The sequence below is a fragment of the Cynocephalus volans genome, chromosome 3, assembly GCF_027409185.1.
Source record: "Cynocephalus volans isolate mCynVol1 chromosome 3, mCynVol1.pri, whole genome shotgun sequence".
NCBI lineage: Eukaryota > Metazoa > Chordata > Mammalia > Dermoptera > Cynocephalidae > Cynocephalus > Cynocephalus volans.
Genome location: NC_084462.1, coordinates 70033215 through 70054646, shown reverse-complemented (window position 1 = coordinate 70054646; position 21432 = coordinate 70033215). Strand labels below are relative to the sequence as shown.

The following is a 21432-nucleotide window of genomic DNA, read 5'->3' as shown; positions in this document are numbered from 1 at the left end:
AACAAGGAAAGGATTTGAAATTCATTCCCCACTTAGATGTAAAGCACTCAGAATGTATTCTACTTGGAAAGGAGATTCAGACAGATCAATGAGGTTAAGTAAAAATATATTAACAAAGAAGTAAATATATTAACAAATGTATAAATACACACATACACACATTTCTTAGCTCTGCTATTGAAAAGGCCTAAAAACAATGACCTTTCCATTATCATCAAGCCTCCCTAGCATTCAGATTATGATCCCTAAATAGCACGTCCCACTAAAAGGAACCAAGGTTCCTTGGAGAAATGGCTGACTCCACACCTGGGACAGAAAATGTTTATGAGGAGCCAGAAGCAATGAAGGTATCAAAGACTACTAGGTTCATATAAGAAAGATTTAGGAGGCATCTTCAAGAGGCTCCCCAAATAGGATGATCTGAGAGTCAGGATAACTCCACTTGACTGAAATGTATCAAATATGTTTAAATTCACACATTCATAATGATATTTTAAAAAGAGAAAACCTCACAGGTCAACTTTTGAGGATACCAAGGAAAGAAATTATTATTTTGATAACTGGAAAATACAGCAAACGAACCAAACATTTATCCTGCATTTTTTAAACAAATGGTACTTCAAGGTAATCAAATGGTTGATGACAAACGGTTTCTCTTTATAGTGGTAGTTAAGCAAATCAATGAAGAAGTGATATGATTAGAGTATTATCCTCTTGTGGCCCCTAATGAATTAATAAATCTATACACGGATCATCAGTGACTGCGAATGTACAACAGGAAAAACATCTAGATACTGGGTGTTTCCTAATGAATCTAAGAAGTATTCTTGCCACCCCCCAAAATCAAGCCTGGATCTAATCAAGCTCCAAGATCTAACTACAATTTAGCAATCAGCAAAACTCAGACTGTGTGAAGCTCTTAGGACAAATAAAGTTGGTTTTTTTTCAATAAATAAATAAATGTGTGTGAGGGAGAGAGAGATGAGAATGAAATATAAAGGAGGAACCTGAAAGACATATTAGTATCAATTATATTTGCTCTGTATGAACCTTATTTGGATTCTTATTCAAATGAATAAACTTTTAAAAGAATTATGAGACAGTTGGAGAACTTTGAACACAGATCAGGTATTTGATGATATTAGAAGTTATTGTTAATTTATAGGTGGTTTAGTGGTATTAGGGGTATATTTTAAAAATAGATCTTACTTTTTGGAAATAGTAAACTATTTACTAATCCAATGATGAAATGTCTGAAATTTGCTGCATAATGTTGCAGTGGGGGTAGCTGGGCAGAAAAGAGTGAAATATAGATAAGGCAGTATAAATTAGCCTTGAGTTGCTAACTGCTGAAGTTGGATGGCAGACACATGGAGGTGCATTATACTGCTCTCTCTACTTTTGTATCTGTTTGCCATTTTTCATAAGAAAAAGCTAAACCAATCTAATCCATGTCACGTCTGTGTGAGACAGCTGCACCTGCACGCTCACGAAATCCTCAGAACAACAACACATCCAGGCTGGGGAGCAGCTGGGATTACTTGTCCAGTCTTCAAGCATCACTTATGCATGAGAAGATCGAGGACTGGAGAGATCCAGCGACATGGCTATGGTGACATGGTGAGCTCGGGGCTCTGCTCTCTGCTACCCCCCTTTAGTCACCAGAAACTACAGTAGATGTGAGTCATCAGCAAGTCCTGATCTTTCAAAAAAAATCTTTAATAATAAAATATTTCAAACATGCAGAAAAAAACAGAAAATTACATGACACTACTGAAGCCACCACATGGATTTTTAAAAAATGAATTTTAACATTTTCTTCAGATTTTTAAAAAGTAGTAAAATGTGATAGGTACAGCTGAACTCCCACCGACCCTCACTCCTCTTGCTCCCCCGTCCCCACAGATAACCATTATCCTGGTGGTGTGGGGTGTTCTTTCTACTCCGGTTTTTGTTTTGATATTCTATATTCTCAAATATAGAATTATTTTGTGTGAATTTATATTTTACATAAATAGCATCATATCATGTATTTCCTTTTGCAACTTGCTCTTTTCACACATTATGTTTTTGAGATTTATCCAAATTGATACATAAAGATCTAGCTTATGCATTTTAATGCCAACATACAATTTCATTATCAAAAAATGAATAGATTTTTAAAAATTCATTCCCACATTAATGGATAGGTTATTTCCAATTAGTTTTGCTCAAATAAGGAGGCAATGAAAATTTTGGCATACCTCTCCATGTACTTGCAGAAAAGTTTCTCTAGGGTACATTTCTGGAAGTAGAATTACCAGGTCTAGGTTTGTGCTGCTTCTAGTTTCCAATTGCCACGTTGCTCTACAAAGTGATTGAACCAATTTATGCTCCCACAAACAATATTTGACAACAGTCATTCCCCATTTTCATGGAAGCTTCATATTATCAAACTCAAAAACTTGCCAATCCAATGGAAATGGGTTGTTCCATCTTTGTTATTATTTTTTTTGATTTGCATTTCACGGAGAACTAGTGAGATGAGGCATTTTCAGATGCTTATTAGCGTTCTTGTTTCCTCACCTGGGAATCACCTGTTCTGTCCTCTATTCATTTCCCTCTTGGGCTGTTCTCTTTCATGTACTGATTTGGAAGAATTCATCATATATCCCAGATACCACTTTTTGGGTGGTTAGTTCTAGGTATTGTATTTACATTTTTTCATATTTCATTTTTCTTTATGGCAGCTTTTCTTGTACAGGTGTTTTAAATTTTTGGAGAGTTAAACTGATCTCTTTCTTTTTTTCATTATACCTTTTGCTTTCTGTGTCTTGTTCAATAATCCTTCTCCTCCTCAGGGTCCTGAGGTCGCTTTCCAATATTCTATTTTAAAAGCTTAATGACTTTAATCCCTGTGGAATTTATTCTTGTGTATTGCATGAGGTAGAGATCCATTCTCCCGCCATAAAGATGGCCTCTTGTCCCAGAAGCATTTGTTGAATAGTGCTTTTCACTACTGATACATAATGCCATCTATGTGATAGCCACATTCGCATCTGCATAGGAGCTATGGTTTGGATGTGATTTGTCCCCACTAAAACTCATGTTGAAATTTGATCCCTAATGTGCTGGTGTTGGAAGGTGGGGCCTAGTGGGAGGTGTTTAGGCCATGGAGGTGGCTCTCTCATGAATAGATTAATGTCCCCCCTTGGGGGTGAGTGAGTTCTCCCTCTTGTGGCAATGAATTAGTTCCCATGAGAGCAAGTTGTTAAAATGAGTGGCGCTTCATCGGTTTCTCTCTTGCTTCCTCTCTTACATGTGATCTCTTTGCGCACGTCTGCTCCCCTTCCATTTTCCACCTGAGTGGAAGCAGCCTGAGGCCTTTGCCAGATGCAGCTGTCCAGTTTTTGACTTTCTAGCCACCAGAATCGTGAGCCAAATAATCCTCTTTTCTTTATAAAATACTCAGTCTCAGGTGTTCTGTTATAGCAACACTAAAAGAACTAAGACAATAGGGGTCTATTTAGGGCCTCTATTCTGTTCCACTGGTCTATCTACTCTTGTACCAAGAGCACACTTTCCTGCATACTATAGCTTTACATTAAGTCTTGATTTCTGGCAGGCCAAGTCCTCCTTCCTTATTTCTCTTCAAAATTATATTTGCTATTCTTGGTCCCCTACTCGTCATATAAATTTTAGTATAAGCTTATCAAGCTATGCAGAAAACATCTTGTTTGGATTTTGCTTAACACTGCATTTATAGGTTGTTGAGAAAGCTTTTTAATGAAATTGAATGTCACTGAATCAATGACTATTGTATAGGTTGTGGTCTATAGGGGGCTTTTTAAAAAAAAAATTTCAATAAAATTTTATATTTTTCTTCATAAAATTCTTATGTAGCTTTACTTAGATTTATTCATAGGTAGTTTTTATTGCTATTGTAAATGCATTTTTTTTACATCACATTTTATAATTGCTTACTGCTTATGAACATGAATGCAATTGATTAATGAATTTTGACCTTACAGCAACTTGATTAAACTTTATTTTTTAAATTCTTTGCATATTTGCTATATATACAGCATATAATCCTCAAATAATTATAACTTTCTTTCGTTTCAATCATTATATTTTTATTTTGTCTTATAGCATTGGCTAGAACCTCTAGCACAATGTTAAGTAGATGAAGTAATAATATTCTTTTAATATTCTTGAGGGTTTTTTTTTTCTTTCTGATTTTAAAATGATGCTTCTAAAACTTTACCGTTATCTATTATTTGGCTGCAGGTTTGGTGTAGTTATCCACTGTCTGATTAAAGAAGTTTCCTTTTATTCCTAGTTTGGTACTTTAAACTAGTGAGATGGGGTATTTTCACATGTTTAGCAGCCACTCCTGCCTCTTCTCCTGTGAATTGCCTGTCTCTGTCCTCTACTCATTTTTCTCTTAGGTTGTTTGGTTAAATGGTATTAAAGAGAATGTGTCTATCATATAGGTGGCATTATGTGCCAGTAGAGAAAAGCACTACTCAACAAAAAATCCTGGGACAATTGGCCATCTTTATGATGGGAAAATGGATCTCTACCTCATGCAATACACAAAACTAAATTCTACAGAGATTAAAGTCTTTAAGCTTTTAGGATGGAATGTTGGAGAACAACCGTGGGACACTGAGGAGGGGAGAGATTGTTAAATGAGATACAGAAAGCAAAAAGCTTTAATAAAAAAAGAGATCAATTTGACTATATTAAGGTTTAAAACTCCTAGAAAAGCCATAAATAGGTGTTGAATTTTGTGAAATGCTTTATCTGCTTCTTTTTTATTGGCAAAGCTTTCTAAATCTTCGAGGTGTACTAGAAAATAATTTGTGCTCTCCAGTAGTTGGTTGTAGGGTTCTGTCTCAAGCCTGTTAATTATGTTGTTCAAATTTTTTATATCCTTATAAACTTCTTTCAGCTTGATCTACCAGTTCCTCTTGATAGTATGTTAAAACCTTCTATTCCTCCTTGTGATTCTGTCAATTTTTGCTTTATATACTTTTGGGGCATTGCTCTGAACTCAGAACTCCCAACTCTCCCTTTAAAGTCTTTTATTTATCACATTAGAGGATTCCCCTTTCTTTCATGTAGGCTAGTAAAATCATTTTAATTTTATCCAACATGTCTGTGTCCACATGATTAAAGGGAATCCTTATTAGCTTACTGTTCCATTTGCCAGAATTGGAAATTCCAGACCTGCTCTTTTCAAGTCTTGTAACCTATTGTCACCAAACACTTGCACAGGGTAGCTTCCATCTGTGATATCCAGGAGAGACAAGGCCACAGACCCTGTCCTCATTCTTCTATCTGCTCTCAGCAGTCCAGGAGCTCCCAAGGGCCCTCTTATGAGCCATCAGCCCTGCCCTGTCTAACCCGTTTGAGAGGTGATGCTGAGAGTCAGGGTCAGGTTAAGCACATTATGGGGCACATTCTGGGAATTGACAAAGGTGCCCTAATGGACATGGGGAAGGCCTGAGCTGGGCAGGGGGTGCTTCTGTCTCCTGACTTTTCCTCCCATGCTCTTCACCCCAAGGTCACCAATGTCCTCCTCCACTTGTGGAAATAATTCTTTCCTAGCTTCTGAGCCAGTCTTCATGAGGCAGCTAGTCCAACATTCATCCATCCACCCACCCACCCGTCAATCCATCCTTCCATCCATCCAGCAGCAATGTCATACAAACCCTACAAGCCATGTGATCTTGAGCAAGTTGAACTTCAGTTCCTTCATCTATAAAATGAATATAATAGCAATGACCTCATAGAACAGATATTTATGAAGCACTGATTGACACTAAGCCCTCTAGAAATATTAGCTATTATCTTCATTGCACACTCACTGATTCATTCAACTAACATTTCCTGAGCAGCTACTATGTGCTAAGTACTGGAGATACAGGACAAAGTCCCTGTTCTCTGAGAGCTCATTGTCTGGTGGGAGGATCAGACAGCCATCAGGAGAGAGGATGACATAATTAAATTAATGGCCAAAACACACCATGCTTGGTATGCACTACATGGAGTTGGCAAAGAATACTGTGAGAACACAAGAATCAGGGGGTGGGGAGTCATGGAAGACTTCCTGGAAGAAGTGACATTGAAGCAATGTCCTGAAGAATGAGTAGGAGTTCAAAGAAGGATCAGGGCATTCCTGGATGAAAAGAAGCGCATGCAAATCCTAACATGGGAGAGCAGTGTTTTTAGGGCCCTGGAAGGTGGTGTGTGGGTGGTGTGTGAAGTGAAGCAAGAGAGGTGGTGGAGACGACTTGAGATGCTGGGCCAGCCTGGATGAGCTAAGCAGTTGAGCCATGTGCTGTGTAGAGGCCCATGAGCGGCTGCAAGCAGGGGAATGATGAAGCCAGATGTGTGAGTGTGGTGGTGGCTTAGGTGTGTCACCCAGATAAGAGACTGCTTATGTCCTGTGATCGATCCAGTGTGCAGATCCCTAGGTCTTCTAATGCCAATCACGTTGGGGACCCAGAGCCTTGGGATCGTCATGTGCGTTCTTGGTCCCTGAGTTGCAGCCCCCTTCCATCTTGTCCCCATTCCTTTTCCTCTCCTGGCTCAGGCTGGAACCCTGGCCTCTGCCCAGGCCCCTCCTCCTGAATTTCACCAGCCTGCTCAGCCTGTAATCCTAGCTGGCCTCTGGACTGGAAGAGACTGGCCGGGGAACAGCAGAAAGAACTGGAATTTAAGCAAGCTGTACTGGAGCCAGGGCAGGGGAGACGCAGGAACTAGACGGGGTTGTGTAGGGGCACAGTGTTAGGACTGTGCTCTTACTGAAGGCCTTAGCACATGCTGTTCCTTCCACGTGCAACACTTACCTCCCCACCTTCCCTGGGCATGCCAACTGTATTCTTTAGCTCTCATTTCTCCCAGGAACCCCTTGCTCTGCCTCTCCACATCCAAGTTAATGCCTCAGCTATGTGCTGTGACTTTTTCTGGTTTGTACCTTCTCGGATCTCATGGAGTGACCATTTCTGTGACTTTTTCTCCCAGCTGGCTGAGAGCTCTGTGAAGGCAGGCATTGTCTTCTTGGTCTTTGTGTCTCACACTTAGATCCATGCCTGACACATATTACTCATTACCTAAATGTTGGGTGGATGGATGGGTGGATAGGATGTCTAGATAGATGAGTAGAAAGGTGGATAGATAAATGAGTGGATGGTTAAGCTGACGGATGAATGCATGCATGGAAGGATGGGCGAGATGGGTGGGCAAATTCTAGAATGTTCTGGAGGCAGGAGGCTGGTTTCTATGACTGTTCTGGGCCATCTCCCTTTCATGAAGAAGTTTCTCACCACTCCTGCTGGAGAAGGGGCAAGAGGCCTTCCTCACTAGATACCGACTCTCCAAACAACATCATTCAGTCTTGTTCACTGGACAACTCCCTCCTGGCTTCCTGTCCTCCATCACTAAGTGTGCTAGGGGTTTAGGGGAGGGAGTGGTGCTGAGTCATAATCTTGGCTCAGGCTGTGTAACTCATGGTAAGTCACTTACCCTTTCTGGGCCTTAATTGTCCCATCTATAAAAAGTCAGGGGCTCAGTATAGATGTCCCTTCATATTTAAAAGGCCCGATATTGGTATAATGTTTTAACATGCTTCATGGCTATAGAGAATATTTTATATTGTTATCACCAAAAAAATCAAATGGTATTTCATAATTCTGTTGTCCATACAAATAAAACAAGTTTAATCAGGTTTGTTTGCTATACTTAAATAATGTTCTTTTTCAAACACTATGTTCCTGGAAAAAGATTTACACTTCATCATCATGGAATATTTGATGGCCAGTTGATAACACCAGATAACCCTTCTAGCTCCTGCACCAGTTCTCTTTATCTCTGTACCTGCCCATAGACCCTACAAGATGGTTACTGCCTGTGCTGGGGATGGGCGATGTCTCAGAGAGAGGCCAGAAGGAGTAGCTACCTCCAGGAATGACCTGGACATTTGTATATTACCAATGGGAACTAAAGCCATTAAAGCTGGCCTCTGACAGCCATGCCCCAACATTTTATAAAAACAGATCTTGCTTTGAGCAAAGGCAGCACAATAGAGTTGAAAGAAGTCCAGATAGCATTTCACTTCTCTTGGCTTCAGTTGCTGAGCACCGATGCCCCGGGTACTACACCAGGCACTGTGAATGAGAATAATCTCGACCTAGTGAAAGCCCATCATTCACTAGTACTGCCCTGGACCCATGGTATCCTGTGTGCTGCCCTCCAGGGAAATTAGTTTAGCTGGAAAGACAGACATGCAAATAGGCGCAGGGAAATCTTGCAAATGCTGTAATTGGTATGAGCCTGGGGTTTTGCATAAGAAAAGAGGGTGACTAAAAAAAAGCTAGAAAAAGGCTACCAAGGCCTCCTGCCACCCTGTTAAATAGACAGTGGTGGTGGGGAGGATTGAGGGTGGGGGTAGGATTTAACAGGAGCGGCCCATCCCCACAGACTAGAAGAGGGTTTAGTACACTTTTGTGTTCACAGGAATCACCTGTGGGGCAATAAAATGCAGATTCTGCTTCAGTGGGACTGAGGGGCTGAAATTCCAAGTTTCTAACCAGCTCTCAGATGTAGCTAATACCACAGGCTGTGGTTGCGTGAACAGAGTTGGGAGGGTAGTGGTAGGTGGAGAGAAGAGACAGGAGGAAGCTCATGCAGTGGGAGAATCAGTGTAGGGGAGGCTCAGTGAGCTTGTGCATAGTCTGCAGCAATGGGCACAGGCAGGAGTTTGGATGCCAACAGAACCTGCTGAAGGGTGTGTCCCCAGCACCGCTTAATGAAGGTCAAAAGGAGCTGTACCATCTCCTCACACCCTGGACTGAGTTTCTATGGCAGCAGGGACTGAATCTTGGTCATCTCTCCATCCTTGACCAGGCCCCATGAAATCATGGTGGAGCAGCCTTTTGGAGACTGAAGTCTCCTCCTTTCAGTAACAGGACTCACAGTGGCCTTCTTGCCCAGTAGTTCAAGTCTGGAGTGAGCATTCGCTGACAGACATCTTCCTCTTCCACATGTGGGGCCTGCAAGCCACAACTCCAGCCCTATCTTGGCACCCATGGGTAACCCCAAGCCCTGGGCACACACAGAATTTCATTCTGGCCAGAGCCTGCCACCTGGCCCTCTAGCCCTTAGCTGCAATGTATAGGCCTGGACAAACTTAAAACATATGGTCCACGGGGGGGATGTTCTATTCAAGGCAACCAATCAAGATCAAGCTGAGGCTGCGGCTCAGGTCACGTTCCTCCTACCTGCGGGAAGCTTCTCCTCTACAAGCCCCAGAGGAACATCCCTCTCTAGCCAAATGACCCCTCTGTGAGTGGAGAGGCCAGCTGTCTTTCCTAGTACATAATGTGCTCTATTCTGAGACTGTCACTCCTTCTTTTAAATGTTAAACTCCCTTTCTTGTATGAAGTGACAGCAGGCAATTGTTTGTGCTGATTTATAATGATTTTGACAAGTCATGTAGTCTCCAGTTCTATGAGACATTTGGCTAATGGGTGCGTGAAATCCAAGTGCCTGGGACCCACCCCAGGGGCTTCTGCAGGATTCAGCACTGCCTCGTAGTTGTGCACCCCAGCCCCGCCTCCCCAGGGTCACTGATGCGCACTTCCTGGCCGGCCCCTGCTGTGTGCAAACCCTTCCTTCTGAGTAACTCAAAAACACCTTTGTGACCTAGAGGTTGAGGGTCTCCTCATCACACCTACATTTGTTAAACTTTAAAAAAAACAGTGCAAGTTTTGAGGGTCCAGATGTTCATAGACACTTTGAAATTTCACTTGAAGTTCATTACATTTAATTTTTTCCCAAAAAGTTTTGCACTGACAGCTGTACAATACTTTGGTGTTAACCTGTGGCCTTCCTTCCCCTTCGTGACCTCTGTCCTGCCCATCTGTCCAGAGGAAATCCCAGCTCTCAGCCCACCACTCCCTGGTGCTTGGACGGGGACCATGAAAAGCAATCCCTTTAACTGTCCCACACCATCAGATTTCCTAGGGGGTGGGGCAGTAGGGGACGTGCCTAGAAGAGCGCATGCAGATGGACATGGGGCTCGTGTGACAAGGGAAATCGTCCAGGTTCTCGAAGGTGACAGTGTCCCCGGCTCTTCTTGGGAAGGACTGACAAACCAAGGGGAGAGGCAATTAAAACGCAACAATCAAACCAACCTTTAAATAGTAACTTTTAAAAATATAAAAACAGATCATTACAATGACTTTTCATTTTCTTTTTTTCTTCAGGAATAACTTTCTTCTACCCTCACCCTCCCTTCTGGCTAGAGCCTTAACAAGAGGAGGCAGATGAACATGAGACCCAGAGAAAGACTCTAGACAACCACGCCCCCAGCCTCAGAAAGGTACAGGGGCCATGCCGGCCTCCATGTCCCAGCAGGGGAGCTGCTTGGCAACGAGCAGCGTTCCTGGAGCCCCTCCTTCCTTCTCACCAGACAGAATCACACATTATAAAATAATCCATAAAAATGCAGTATAAAAATTATCTTCCATATGCTACATCCATGGAGAGCCCACCACCAGGACTCACGGCCTTCAGCTTTTCTTTAAAAGAAGAAAAAAAGACCAAAAGAAACAAACAAAATCCTAATACCTCAGAACATTTTGGTACCAAGACGTGGTACCTGCAGGAGACGATACTCTCCCTGTAACCTGTTTGGGCCCATAAGGGAGACTGAAGCTGCAAGAAATCACCATAGTGTGCCAGGACCCATGTCCCCCCACCCCAGCCCCCCAACCCCTAGTGCCCTGCCTGGGGTGGGGGTGAGGGGAAGATAAACTTTCAGACTTACAACCCTGTAGGTTAATACATCATTCCCCATTTAGAGGGAGAGAAAGGGGCTGTAGGCAGGAAAGGGGAGAGGCATTTTATAAAAGGACATCACTTCTAATTCGTTTTATTCAAATTAAAAAAAAAAAAAAAGCACCCACATCAGTTGCTATTTTTCTCTGGTAGCTCCCTGAGCTGAGTTGCTATGCGTTCCTCTAACTTTTTGTCCTTTTTAGGCTGTGTCAGAAGATTAAGAGCCGGAAAAGGAGTTTCTTTCAACTTCCACTTATCACAATAACTGACTGTGCACCAAAGAGAGAGACTGAGGCTGAGGAGGACAGAGACAGAGAGAAAGAGCGAGACAGACGCCTGAGAGAGAGGGAGATGCAAGAGACCTTGGAGAGATGTCAGCCCCGGCTGGCCCACCACTGCACTGCCCATCAGTCATTCGGTCTGTCTGTCTGGCAGTGCAGACATGCTTTGGACAATCCCCACAGCCACAGACAGTCATGCGCACTCCAGCGGGCACTTTATGGTCAGTCTGGGCCAGCCACAGTTCCTTTCTCCACCCCAAGATTTTTCTCCCCTTTCCACTCCCTCTTCATTTTGCTCCCCTCTCTGCCTCCCCTGCCCAGATGGGATCGTCTGTTTAAAAAAACAAACAAACAAAAAAGCCACCACCACCACCACGAGTGGATTACAAATACAGCAGGCGAGATACACGTGTGAGTTTCCGGTGGGAAGGGGCCTCCTCCCCCACTGACCAGTCCATAATAGGAGTCTGTTATTTACATTTTTCACAAAACTTGTGCACTGCACGATTGGGAAAAAGAGATCCCCCTCCCCCAGCACAACAATGTGGTCCACTCCAGTGACCCCGACCCAAGGCAGGGGGACAGGTCAAAAGAAAGGGGAAGAAAACACAAGAGATGCATGAGGGTGTCTGTGGGAAACCAGAGCCATTAGCCTCCAAATAAATCTATTTGTAGCATCTGCCAGCATTGTTAGGGGGAGGAGGAGGAGAAAAATCCATCCGAGTCTGTGAGACACATCAATCCATGCCCAGGAGTCCAGCCCATGACAGGCACGCACCCTCTCAGACCACCGGAGCGCAGCCCCGGGACGCTCGGCTCCCCGCGGCCCATCCTCCGCCATCCTGGGGCCCCTCACCCGGGGTCTCCCTGTCAGAGCCGAGTCGGTTTCTCCCAGAGTTCGACAGCCCTGTTAGAGTCCTCGTTTAGTAGATGACCTCATAAACTGTGGCTTTCTTGTCACCAGAGCCTGTTACAATATATTTGTCATCCGCCGAAATGTCACAGCTCAAGACAGACGAGGATTCCTTAGACTAGAGGAGGCGGCCGAGGAGAGGAGAGAAGAGAGAGGAATGCGTGCCTTAGTACTCCATGCCACTTTGTACTCCCTGTGCTCTGAATCCAACTGCCCTCCTCTTCCCCTTGCTGCAGTGCCCACCAGCCCGATTTCCACCTGCTTTTCCATGAGGAAAAGCTCATTAACAGGCTCCCCTGTGATCTTTAAAATAAGTTGTAAAGATCAAAATAGAACACATTAGCATGAGCTCCTCTTCTCAGTTTACAAACTAGAAGATGCATCTCTGAGCTGGGAGCAGCATTGGCAGGCCACACCCTCAGCCGACAGAGCAGGGAAAAGATTGGCACTTGATTTTCAAAGCATTTGGTGTAACTAGAGAAGCACCAGACATTTCAGCAGGGGCCCAGAAAGTGGCTTGCTGGCTGAGGGAGCTCGAGAGTTGTGCTTGTGCGTGCGTGTAAGTCAACAAATGTGCACAAGAGCAGGTGACTGTCCGTGAGAAAGGGTGTGAGTGTGAATGTGTGTGTATGCATTGTGCATGTGAGTACACTATGGTGGGCCACAGATCATGAGAAATTATAAAAAGCCTCTTCCTCACCCCCTATCTCTCTTCGGACCCTTCCTCTCCTGTCCCACCTCTCTCCTGATATTGACTCGTGGAGCTGGAACTAACCTACGTGACTAGGTGGACACACTGCTCTGAAGCTAAGCTCGGAGGGCTCAGCTGCTGGGCGTACCTTCCGCGAGTGCTCAGCATCCGGGCCAGAGCAAAGAGAACTTCTACTCCTCCTCACTTTCTAAATCCCAAAGAGCCCCTGTTTAAAAAAGCCGTCATCCTCAGGGGTCGGAAGCCATTAGCAGAGGAGCGTGTCCCACTGAGGCCCCCATGTCCTCTCCCTTTAGAGAACCCATCTTGGTTCCCCATCAGGAAGGGGTAGGGAATGGGCCAGGGCAGGTCTGATCCTGGCTCCAGGCTCCTCCCACACTGCCTCCTGAGATTCCTGCCCCATCACCACAGGTGGGTGCTACCTGGAATATGCTGGCTCCATAAGGCGTCCTCCAGGCATTGAGAAGGTTATCTTTCCCAGTGCTCACAAACCACTTGCCTGTAGGTAGGAGGCAAAGAAATGTCAGGTTGTGACTGGCTGCCCTCTAAAACCAGACCCACCCCAGACTGGCTAGCTACAATGGAAATGTGGTGAGAACTACTAAACAGTGCTCAGCACGAGAGGCATTTCATAAGCAAGACACACGGACACCCAGAGAACACCTTTCTCTGCAATCCAGGGTAGAGCTGGTAGGGGGCTGGGATGGGATAGGATTTGCAGTTAATCACACCTAATATACTCCCCCAGAAGATTCTTGTTAAGGCCACCAGGGTCAACTGACCCTCCTGAATTCTACTACTAGAAGGCAACAGGAAGTACTGGAAATATCAGAGCTCTGGAGACCCAGCTGAAGACAGCAGTCAGTGAACACCCTTCCTCTGAGCAGGTACTCTGCCAGGGCTGTATGGGCACAAACGCACTACTGCCCCCCAAAGCCATGTGGCAGGTACCATGCTGTTCCCATCCACAGGGGTTCAGAGAGGGTGAGAGGTGTTGTCAGTAGAGCAGATGTTCCAGCCCAGGGCTATCAGATGTCAAAGGCTGTGGTCACAACAACCAGGAGGAACTGCCTGCACTGCTTTATGTACTGTTCCTGTGCCCCAGGATGGCCAAGACTGGCTCTGGCCTAGTGTCCTGAGAGCTCAGTACCCGTGGTGACATCTGCATCAGCAGAAGAAGAATGGGCGACAAGATCCCCAAAGGATGTTGAAGGGGCACTGGCTGGGAGGCAGGAGGCCTGGTTCTGGGGCCCTCTCACTGTAGGACTGTGTTCTTTCTATAAGCTTTGGCTTCTCATCTGTACATAGAGGGCAGGGAGCCGATCCCATTGGGCCAGGATTCCTGCTGCCCCTCCACCCCGCCCCCCCGCCCTGCTGAGGCTCACCACAGTAGGCAAACTTGAGGGAGAGCACGCAGCTCTCATGCAGATGCAGCTGGTACTTGTCGGGCTTGGTGTGGTGTAGCACCTCCACGTTGCTGCTCTCCATGCCCACTGCCAGCCACTCCCCAGTGGGGCAGTAACCCAGAGAGAAGATCTGCAGGAGGTGGGAAACAGACTGAGCTCGGCACCCTCTGCTCCCCAAAGGCTCTGCTCTGGTACCCCGAGGGCACAGTCCCTTCCCCATCCCACCCATGCCATTTGCAATACAAGCCCCCACAACACACACCCAATACCCCAGAGGTGTGGAATGTCATTTTGCATCCCCATTTCATAGGCAAGGAAGCTGGGCTCAGAGAGGTTGCTGACTCTAGAAAGTAAGCAGTAGAGCTAAGCTTCAGACAGCGTGGCACAGACATTTCACTTTCAAAGTTATCCTCTCTCTCTGTGACTCTTGTATTTTCTTATGAAAAAAGTGAGTAACTAAAACATGAAAATATTAAATACTTAAGATTAAAATATTCAAGTGAGTAATAAAAATAACCAGAAATAGCAATACCTGGCATATACTGAATGCTTCCTAAGAGCCAGGCTATGACAAAGGCTTTTAGAGGGACCATTTCAGATATTCACATCAGACCTAGGAGGCAGCTACTCCTATTCCTGTCCCATGAATGAGGACACTGAGGACAAAGTGCTCAACAGCAGTGGAGCCAGGAATCAAATCCCCACTGTTGGGTCAAGTGTGTCCATCTCCAAGGCCTTGTCTACTCTACTTCATAGCCGCTTCTTCCAGGAAGCCTTCCCAGATCGCTCAGGTTGGTCCCAAGTACCCTGGAAATGACCAAACTGTGAGGGACCCTTTGTCCCTCGACCTGGCCACTGGGACCTTGGAAGGGAAGGGAAGACATTACTCTGTGGGAAAGGAGGAGAGGCTCGGGCTACACACCTGGGAAGTGAAGTCATGCTGTTGCAGCTGCCGGCCCTCCCGCAGGTCCCAGGAGCGCACAGTGTTGTCCAGGCCCCCGGTCCACAGCTTCGTGCCATCGTGGGAGATGTCTATACAGCTGGCCCCATCCGTGTGGCCCTGGAACTGTCTATGAAAGCCAAGCAGGGAGGAAGGGTGAGCCCCAGGAAATCACTGACTGCCCCACTGGCAGCCATCCCTGTGGAGCAGGCCAGCTCTGCCTCTGAGCAGAGGGGGAAACTGAGGCCAGAAGGGAGGGCACCATGTGCTGTGCTCTCTTAGTGAGACTGAGTCCCTGTGGGGTGGCCCCTTCAGTGAGCCCATGCTGCTCTGGAGGAGATGGAACTGGAGGCAAGGAAAGGTGAGGAAGGCCCTGGAGAATTTTCTCATGACTAAAAAGAGAAGTGCCTCAGCTTGTATTCAATGTGTCCTCAACTTACAGGGAGAAGTTTGAGGCACAGGGTCTAAGTGACTTGCACAGGTCACCGTGGAGGCAAGATTCTAACACAGCATCTCTGCTTCTGAGGCCCCACATTAAACCATCAAGTGATACTGCTCCTCTGTTCTGGTCTCCAGGCCTTTTCTCTCAGCCTCTCTGCTTGTCCACCAACGTGAATTCTACCTTCCCAGACCTGCTCCAGCTCCACCTTCTCCCCAGAGCCTTCTCCACACTCTTGGTCCCAAGGAGCCCTCCCTCCTCTGCCTCTCACACAAGGCAGACTGAGATGTCTTTTCTGCTAGGCGTCCCTCATCCGAACTGTTCTGGCTGCTTCAGACAGGGCTAAGGTCACAGCACACAATGCCAGGACACAGACAGAGTTCCCCAGGACAAGGCACTAACACTTCCTCTTGCTGGCCTCACCTGACCAGGGTCTGGTTGTGCAGGTCCCAGACGGCAATGTTCCCATCACTGCAGCAGGAAAAGCAGACTTTGGCGTCAGGGCTGATGGCCAGGGCATAACAGGCGGGAGCTGAGGACGTCAGCTCGGCCTTGATGCGGGGCGTGGGTGAAGCCAGGTCCCAGATGGTAAGCGTGCTGGCCTCACCGCCCACAATGAGCGTGCGCCCATCAGGGAGCAGCTTGCAGGAGCGGATATAGTTGTCCCTGTTCTGGAGGAAGAAGGTGCAGGGTTGAACACTGCCCACACCCCTCCTGGAACAGGAAATTCACATCTAGTGATATCAGGCACCTTCATCACTCCTGCTCACAGCCTCCCCTCATACACAGCAGCTGCCAGGCTGGCCCCAATCCTCAAATTCACAACTCTACAATCCTTCATGCATTTCTTCACAAACCCCATGAGGACAGTATCATCCCCACTTACAGAGGGCAAAACTAGGGCTCAGAGAGGTTAGCCAGCTTGCCCAAAGTTGCTCAGCCAATCAGGACTAAGCCAGGCCAGGTCCGAGGGGCTCTCCCCTCTGACCCAGGCTGCCCACTGCAGATGCCTGCAGCCCCAGGATTCTCACCAGGCAGTCCAGCTGGGAGATGGGGCTCTTGCTGCCCGGCTGGCTGATGTCCCAGATCTTCACACAGCCCTTGCCCCCAGTGTAGACGTGCCGTGTGGGGTTGCTGATGGTCACAGCACACACCACCTCCCCATGGCTGAGTGTGTTGATCTGCCGGGCATGCCTCGGGATGCCAGGGCCTGCCAGGGCGTCATGGGGGAAGGGCACCGGCTGCATCTGTCCATCAGCGCTCACATGGAAAGAGTATGCTCTGAAAAGGTGAGAACCGTCACTTCTGCCATCCATCCCTGGCTTCTCGCAGTCCTATAGGTCCTGCCAGGATCCACCTGCTCCACCCCTGGCTGGCCATCCTGCCTCCAGGTCCTTCTCTCCTGAAATTGTCTGAACCCAGTAAACCCATTTTACGGGGATGGCTCCACCAGGGTGGAGGCTGCATAACACTAACCTTGATTTGTACTCCCATTTATACATCCTTGCTCCCAATCAGACCACGGTGCTTCACACCACCTGTAAATTCCCCTGACATGCCAACTCTGGTAAGGACCTAGCTTAAATGCTACCTCCTGCTTCAGGAGCCAGTGGTATTAGGAAGGGGAATCTGCTGGCCCCTCCAAAAGCTTGGTTTGCCTGCTGTTTTAGGCTACTGTGGGTGCCCTCTCAATTAAGGTCAAGATTCTTGTTGATCATGTGGGCACCGTGGAAAAGTCAGGCAGTGTCTCAGCATTATATGTATGCTCAACATTTTAATTCCCCAATAACCCAAGGAGGTGAGGGGCAAGGGAGAACACGCCTTCCAGAGGAAGGAAACGCTGGAGACAGGTGAGGGAGTGGGACCAGCAGTGCTGGGGGCCTTTCTAGGAGGCGGAAACCAAAGGAGTCCCCAAGGCCCACAGTGGCTCCACGTGATTTGGTTAGGTGTGTTCCTCCTTTCCCAGAGCCCAGTGATGTTGTACTCAGCATTCCCTCAGACCTCTTTTAGAGGGAGCCTCTGGGGCAGATCAAGAGTATGGTCTGGCAGCAGTTTCCTGAGGCTGCAAATTGGACTAAGTGCCTCAAGAGGGACAGACACCTTCCCAAGGGGACGTGCACTAGGGAAAACTGGGGTAAGGGGATGTGGATGTGAGCGTGGGAGGTGGGTGCTCTGCCCTGCCTGCCCCACGAGGCATGCAGTAAGAATAGCCAAAGCTTACGGTTTTCCTCCAGGAATGGAGGCCAGGCTTGAGGGCAGGCCTGTGGTCCGCATGGGGGGGTGAGGGTCAAAACCAACCTGTAAGGCAAGACAAGGCAGCCCTCGGTCAGTGCTGCTGCCACACACCCCACCCCTACCTCCTCCTCACTACCTGCTGGGCCCTGCCCACACAGCTCCGCATCTTTGGAACCCAGGAGACCAGAGCCCACTGTTTCAGAGGAAACACAGGTCAGAGAGGGCCAAGTGTCTTGCAGCGGGGCTGGGGTGACAGTGCAGACCTCCAACTCTCAGCCAGCATCCTCCCCGCTCTGTAAGGCAGAGCCAGTCCCACCCCACTTCTCTCCTCCTCTGGTGTCCCCAGTTGGCCAGTGGCATGGTGAGGAGACCACCCCAGGCGCAGGAGGTAGAGAGAAGCTGTGTCCTGAAAAAGGACCCCTTTCTCCACCAACCCAAATCCTAACTGTTCACCCATAACAACATACAGCTCTTGTTATAACAAGCAGCTCCAGGTACCAAACCCCTGCTATGGCCAAGTCACTTAACTCATCTTAGGATTCCCAGCCCCACCAGTGCCCTGAAAGGCAGGTATTGGCCCCACTTCCCAGACTAGAAAGGCTCTGGGCAGGGAGGCCACCTCTGTGAGGCCACATGGTAACCAGCAGGCAAGCGGGGGTGGAACCCAGGTCTGCTGACCCCAAAGTATGCACCCTTTCAGCTAAGTCTCAGTTGTTTCCGATAAACCTTCTCCCCACAAGGGTGGCTTCCTGGTCACGAGACCCCAAGGTCCCTTTTAGCATGCAGGGAGCACCACCTCAACCCCCACCAGCTACTTGCTCCATGCCCAGTCCCCCAAAAAGGAGCCAAAAGGTCTACGTACAGCTCCAAAGCTCACCATTGGCGATCGGCCATAGGCGGCAGCTGCGGCGGCGGCCGCCGCGCTCATCTGGGGCGGGATGTTGTGGAGGCCGGCGTAGGCGCTGGGGCTGGTGAGGGAGCCGTTCATCTCATGGTGGCTCATCATGGCAAAGGGCGCTGCATAGGAGCTGGTGATGGAGATGGGCGTACGCAGGGCCGAGGCTGCAAGGAGGCAGGCACCAGTGAGGAGTAGGCCAGCAAAGGGAGTGGGCCCCACCCCACCTGCCAGGACAAAGCCATGGCCACCTCCCTATTTTCTGCTTCTAAAGCTGCCTGCTCCAGGCAGTCCTCTCAGATCAAACCCAGCCAACTTGGAACCCTACCTTCAGAGCCCAAGAAGGTTACAGCCAGGAGATGCGCCCACCTACTTTTACAGAGCAGAACATGGAGGCCCAGAAAGGGGGTTTGTTCTGAGCCTCACAGAACTAATGACAGAGGCAGGAACAGACAGATCCTGGGGGTCTGATGCTCTTTCCATATGCCTGGCCCAGCAGCGGCCCCAATAAGCCCTGACATCAGTTATGTAGTCCCAGGCATCCATCTCCTCCTCAAGCCTCACTGTGAAGTCCCCAGGCAGGCCCTGGGAGAGCTACAGCTGGACATACTCCCCATGCTCTGGCCTACCTGAGCCCCTCCAGCCCTGGCCTGGGGCAGACCCCTCCCTCAATCAGATTGCCCGTGCCCCATGGTGCCTACCCATTATACCTATCGGGTCCATGCCTGGAGGCTTGCCTGGCATTGACCGGAGCCCTGGGGTCGTGCTGGTGCCTGGAGTCGGGGCATCATTCCTTGGAGTTGGTGTGTTGGACTTGAGCCCAGGGGTGGAGGATTTGTCATTCTGATGAGGTAAGATGCAGAGACCAAGGGAAGCCATAAGGAGGATTCCTTCCTCCCCAAAGCTGGCACAATTTCTAGTGCCAATCCCACATGAAGCACAGAGCCAGCCCAACAGCCTCTCAATTATTACCCAACCTTATTTGGCAAGGACCATAGCGATCACTCCCACTTTACAGATACAGCAACCAAGGTTCATAAATGTTATCTAACTAGTGCAGGGCCAGGCCAGTAGGTGGTAAAGTCAGGATTTAACTGGGGCCAGTCCCCACACCCATGTTCCTTCCAGTGCACCTACTCCAGCCTCTGCACACCTCTACTTTCTATTCCTTCCCCCACCTCCACCCTCCCCCAGCCTCCACAGAGGGTGCCAGGGCAGACCCTACGTACATGACCAAGGTCTTTGGTCTTGGAAGAAGGTGTGCTGCTGGAGGAGGCCACTGAGGCAGGGCTGGTGGGGGCGTCTTTTTTCAGGCCACGGGCCTTGTCCAGCCCATTTTCAGGAGGGGAGTGTGCAGGGCTGACCCGAGGTGTCGCTGGGTCCTAAAAACACAAGGGATGCAGAGATGCACTGAAAACACAACCATACTAGCATCTTCCCTGCTTTGGGAATGGGAAGGGAGAGGGCAGGGCTGATGGGTAGAAGAGCTTGGCTGAAAAACTGGGGGTCCCAAAGGAGGCGGGGACAACTAGCTCTTAATAATCTAGTCTGACCCTTTTATCTCACAGATGGGGACACACTGAGGCCTGGAGTGGGGGGAGTAATGACCTGGCCAAGATCAAACCCAAGCTCGGGACTCAAATTGGTGTTGCTGGGCTTGGCCTACTGTTGATTCTCTCCAGTTCCTCCCACCTTACTGAGACTGACCCCCTCCCCCGACCTGGGGCTCACAATCCTCACCTCAAGATGAGGGGTAGGGGGCAGAGCTGACCTGGAGGACTGTGGGGAACAGAAGATGGCCCCTACTTGAAATCTTGAAATCTCTGGGGGTCTCTCTGGAGGCCCACTGCAGGAAGACCTCGGTAGCCACAAGTGCCCAGCTGAAGTGCAGCACAGCCCTGCCCTGCTCCTCTTGACTCCCCTGATACCCAAGACCAGAGGCTTCATCACTCTGCTCAGGCTGCCATAATTCCAGAACAGAGAGAGCAGATCCCACCCTGGGCGGGAACAATCCCAAACCATCCCCAAACAAGTGCCTCCCTTCCACCAGGCCTGACTTTACCTCATTGGAAACATCCACCACCAGATCGTCACTCTTGTCCCCATCACTGTCCTGCAACCGAGAGAAGCCAACTGGCTGGTAAGAGGTCATGCCCTCTCCACCCCTCCCTCTACCACCTATAACCTGAACCTGGGCCAAACCCCAAAGTCCATGCCTCCCATTCTATCCCCGCCCTTCAGCAAGGGCCACTCCAGCTCAGTGGCCTTCCTATGGGGCCACTCCAGCTGCTCTGCTCCCAAGCCCACTAGGCAGCCCCACTGATGCTCGCCCATTATAATGTTTCTAAGCCCCTCCCCACCAGCCTGCCCTTTCACTCATCTCTCTGAAGCCAGAACCTTCTTCTGGCTGGTTTTATGTCGGCCATCACTCACAAGTCAGCGTGCTACTCTCATCTCATCATTCCCACCACTCTGTAGCATGGGTGATTAGCCTTGTCTCACAGAAATGCAGCTGAGCTTCAAGTGTGCAATGGGGCCAAAGTCACAGAGCAGCCAAGTGGCTGAAGAGGCACAGTGCAAGACCACTGAGCCCAGCACCATCCCTCTGTTGCAGCTCTCACCCCTGCACAGCCTGGCACAGGGCAGGCCCGACGGCCATGCTCCCACTGGGGTCTCACGTGCCAAGGGCATCGCAGTATAAGCTATTAAAAGCCATGGTCAAGTGGTTGAAAGGGTACATGCCTGGGAAGACTGAGAACTGCAGGGTCAAAGTGTGAGGGTGTC

General features: G+C 48.4%; 1 protein-coding gene across 17 annotated transcripts in view; it reads right to left on the bottom strand.

Moving 5' to 3' along the window:
• Positions 1-9899: 9899 nt before the first annotated feature.
• Positions 9900-21432, bottom strand: part of TLE3 (TLE family member 3, transcriptional corepressor) — a 48822-nt gene continuing 37289 nt past the window's right edge. For 3 of the 17 annotated variants that reach the window (XM_063092072.1, XM_063092076.1, XM_063092077.1), the window contains exons 10-20: positions 20711-20761; positions 19878-20030; positions 19350-19491; positions 18616-18815; positions 17740-17816; positions 16550-16799; positions 15942-16189; positions 15062-15209; positions 14119-14269; positions 13156-13232; positions 9901-12142 (exon numbers count right to left, since the gene is read on the bottom strand). In XM_063092072.1, coding sequence (XP_062948142.1) covers positions 12035-12142; positions 13156-13232; positions 14119-14269; positions 15062-15209; positions 15942-16189; positions 16550-16799; positions 17740-17816; positions 18616-18815; positions 19350-19491; positions 19878-20030; positions 20711-20761 — 1605 coding nt within the window. In that variant the 3' untranslated portion in view covers positions 9901-12034. Of the gene's footprint in view, positions 12143-13155; positions 13233-14118; positions 14270-15061; positions 15210-15941; positions 16190-16549; positions 16800-17739; positions 17817-18615; positions 18816-19349; positions 19492-19877; positions 20031-20710; positions 20762-21432 lie in introns of all 17 variants that reach the window. The other 14 variants (XM_063092075.1, XM_063092083.1, XM_063092089.1 and 11 more) reach the window with 10 other exon arrangements.